General features: G+C 28.5%; 1 protein-coding gene across 1 annotated transcript; it reads left to right on the top strand.

Annotated features, from left to right (window-relative positions):
* Nucleotides 1-852: 852 nt before the first annotated feature.
* LOC123273406 lies at nucleotides 853-3,627 on the top strand. Its single transcript, XM_044740805.1, has 3 exons — nucleotides 853-1,205; nucleotides 3,274-3,401; nucleotides 3,501-3,627. Exons 1-3 carry the CDS (start codon nucleotides 1,068-1,070, stop codon nucleotides 3,625-3,627), a joined length of 393 nt encoding a protein of 130 aa, XP_044596740.1. The 5' UTR covers nucleotides 853-1,067.

Here is a 3,627-nt window from a genome sequence, read left to right on the forward strand (position 1 = left end):
CGATATTACACCGGTTTAACACCGGATTTTTAACACCGCAAAAGAGCACCGCTACACCGGTGTTAATACACAGGTGTTACATAGCGGTGTTAAAATGAGTGCATTTTAACACCGCTTTTTTTACATTGTACAAGTAAAAATCGAAATAATAATAATATTTTAAGTATTTGATAGTAATTTCTCATATAAAACTTTATCATTATTATTATTATTATTATTATTATTATTTTGATTAAATTTCCCCCTTGTTAAATCTAATAACTAAAATAAAAAATAAGATAAAATTACAACTATAAATTATTTACTTATTCACCGAAGCGAATAAATAAAAAAAATTACAGTAATTTATTCTAATGCGTGTGTAAATCTCTTAAATAAAAGTAAGCTGACCGAAAACCGTCAGTCTTTGTCCAGCTTTTTAAAATATGAAGTCCCATGTCTTCATTTTCATTCTCCTCGTTCTCAAATTCGCGAGAGCTTCTTCAACCGCGTTACAATTTCCGTCTGACAATCAGACGCTTTTAAATCAAATAGCCAGTTCCGCGAGCCCGTTTATTAACACCACAGTGAGAAGAAATGAGTGGTGGCCTCCTAGTGACGTTGAAGTGATGCAAACCTCACCTTACACCGCCGAAATACATCAACCAATCCCTCCAGGTTATTACTTACAAGGTAATTATTAAAATTATATTTAATGCTTAAATTAAAAGTTAAAAATTTGTAATTTTAAACTTCTACTCTCGTTCAATAGAAAAATTTTCTTAATTTAGGGATAAATTAAATTGTTCAATAATTTAATACAATACATCAATACAACGAAATCCATTTCCTCGGTCTTAAGTTAATTTATTTCTTCTCTTTAAATTTCTTTAAATCTATTTATTGAGGAGTTTTTCGTAATTTAATTCCCATTGATTTTTTTATACTGCTGATAAATAGCAATTACAGAACCAACAGCTCGTCCGCTGACATATCGCAGTGAGCCTTGGTCTTACGGATACCCGGAGTTTGGCAATCCTCTTATTGCCCAGGACCCGAACCATCAATTAGGAGTAACTCCGAAATTTATGACCGTCGCTTTATTTATTGGGCTCCTTACACTCTTTGCCATCATCCAGGGCTCCATTATTTCGGCAAAGCAAAAAGACATTAGTGATGTTCTTACCAGGAAGAGAAGAGACTTGTCTTATCAAATCGAAGAAATGGTAACTGCACTGGTAGAAGAATTTAATATTTAATTAATTATTGGCTTTACTAACTGAGAAAAATTATTTTTTTAATATCAAATAATTTAATAAATATTTATTTCTGAAAATTTTTTGAAAAAAATCTATATTTTTAAGAGAATAAGAAAAATTTTGTGTCCAGGATAGTTATATGATAAAATCGGTATTTTTAGTAAAATTTAGTGTCATTGTAAAGGTCTTGATTTAAATTTGTACTTTTTCAAGGTTTCATATCATTCTCACCGATAGTCCATTTATTATGATTATTTAGGCTGCACTCGAAAATTCTCGATCTCTAGATACATAATTAAGAAATGACCTTGTATCTTGTGAACTATTGACCTTTTTGAAGTTATAAGCTCACCCTCATGTTGCACTTATCAAGACCTTTCATTTGAGTACCCACATCAATTTTTCATATATTTATATATATTATATATATGAATATATCAAAAATATATCAAAAATGCATGTGGGTACTCAAACGAACGCTCTTGATGAGTGTAATATCAGGATGAGCTTATATCTTTAAAAATCTCAATAGTTAAGAAAGTACAGTGCAATTTAACGAATATCTTGTGAACTATTGACATTTTTAAAGATATAAGCTCATCCCGACATTACACTCATCAAGACCTTTCATTTGAATACCCACATCAATTTTTCATATATTTGTATATATATTATATATATGTAACTATGAAAAATATATCAAAATACATGTGGGTACTCAAATGAAAGGTCTCGATGAGTGTAATATCAGGATGAGCTTATATTTTTAAAAATGTCAATAGTTAAAAAATTACAGGGCATTTTAACAAAGATCTAGTGAACCATTGACATTATTAAAGATATAAGCTCATCTCGACATTACAGCCATCAAGACCTTTCATTTGAGTACCCACATCAATTTTTCATATATTTGTATATATATTATATATATGTAACTATGAAAAATATATCAAAATACATGTGGGTACTCAAATGAAAGGTCTCGATGAATGTAATATCAGGATGAGCTTATATTTTTAAAAATGTCAATAGTTAAAAAATTACAGGGCATTTTAACAAAGATCTTGTGAACCATTGACATTATTAAAGATATAAGCTCATCCCGACATTACAGCCATCGAGACCTTCCATTTGAGTACCCACATTATTTTTTCATATATTTTATATATTATATATATGTATATATGAAAAATATATCAAAAATGCATGTGGGTACTCAAATGAAAGGTCTTGATGAGTGTAACACCGGGATGAGCTTATATCTTTAAAAATCTCAATAGTTAAGAAAGTACAGTGCAATTTAACGAATATCTTGTGAACTATTGACATTTTTAAAGATATAAGCTCATCCCGACATTACACTCATCAAGACCTTTCATTTGAGTACCCACATCAATTTTTCATATATTTGTATATATAATATATATATGTAACTATGAAAATATCAAAATACATGTGGGTACTCAAATGAAAGGTCTCGATGAGTGTAACATCAGGATGAGCTTATATCTGTAAAAATATCAAGATTTAAGAAAGTACAGTGTAATTTAACACAAGTCATTTTTTAATAAAGCAAAATTTTATTTATTTATAGTTCACAAGTCACGGCAGTCACATAGTGACTGCAAGGTGGCTAATATTTATTAAAATTTAATAAATTTTTATTTAAATCTTTGAGTAAAAAGTATGGTCAAAATTTTATATATCCACCTTAATTATAAAATTAAATACAAATTATTTTGATAAATTTCTCAGACAAGAAAATATATCGTCAATAATTATCGAAAATATATTTTTGTATCAAAAAAATTTTTCTTCTCAATATAAAGATATTTATTAAATTTAATAAAATATTTTTTAACTACCAATATTTATTACCTTAAAAAAATATTAAAAATTAAAAAATAATTGCTTGAATAAATTAATAAATTTATAAACATTAAACTCTTCTATTAGTGCATAGAAAAACTTTTTTCTAAAATCTAAAATTAATTTAATTTTTTTCAATAATATTTATAAATTTGTAAAATTTTAGACACCAGAGCAAGAAGAAATTTTAAATGATTTAAAAGTAAGATGCATACAAAGGACTATTTGTGAAGAAAATCGGGAACTCTCGAAGGACTTTGGGTCTCGAGGGATCAGATTTGCGAAATATCTGACGTTAGTATTTCTTAAATTCATTGATGAACTCTTCGATGTATTTATCCACACTATTTTATAATAATTATAATGATAATTTATGTAAATATGTATTCTTAGACGTAGTGTTAAGAAATCGTTGAAGCGTATTTCTGGATGGGACCGCCTCGTCGAAGACGCCGCAGCTGCTGGATTACGGGGGGATGATTGCGACGTTCTTTACCGTGATTGTATACCGGATGATTAA

The sequence above is a fragment of the Cotesia glomerata genome, linkage group LG10 (assembly GCF_020080835.1).
Source record: "Cotesia glomerata isolate CgM1 linkage group LG10, MPM_Cglom_v2.3, whole genome shotgun sequence".
Taxonomy (NCBI): Eukaryota; Metazoa; Arthropoda; class Insecta; order Hymenoptera; family Braconidae; genus Cotesia; species Cotesia glomerata.

Excerpts from the sequence above, each read along its gene's own strand:
- LOC123273406 (XM_044740805.1), top strand. The coding sequence starts at position 1,068 with ATGACCGTCGCTTTATTTATTGGGCTCCTTACACTCTTTGCCATCATC. Across the intron at positions 1,206-3,273 it reads CTTATCAAATCGAAGAAATG|ACACCAGAGCAAGAAGAAAT; the intron begins GTAACTGCACTG and ends GTAAAATTTTAG. Across the intron at positions 3,402-3,500 it reads AGATTTGCGAAATATCTGAC|ACGTAGTGTTAAGAAATCGT; the intron begins GTTAGTATTTCT and ends ATGTATTCTTAG.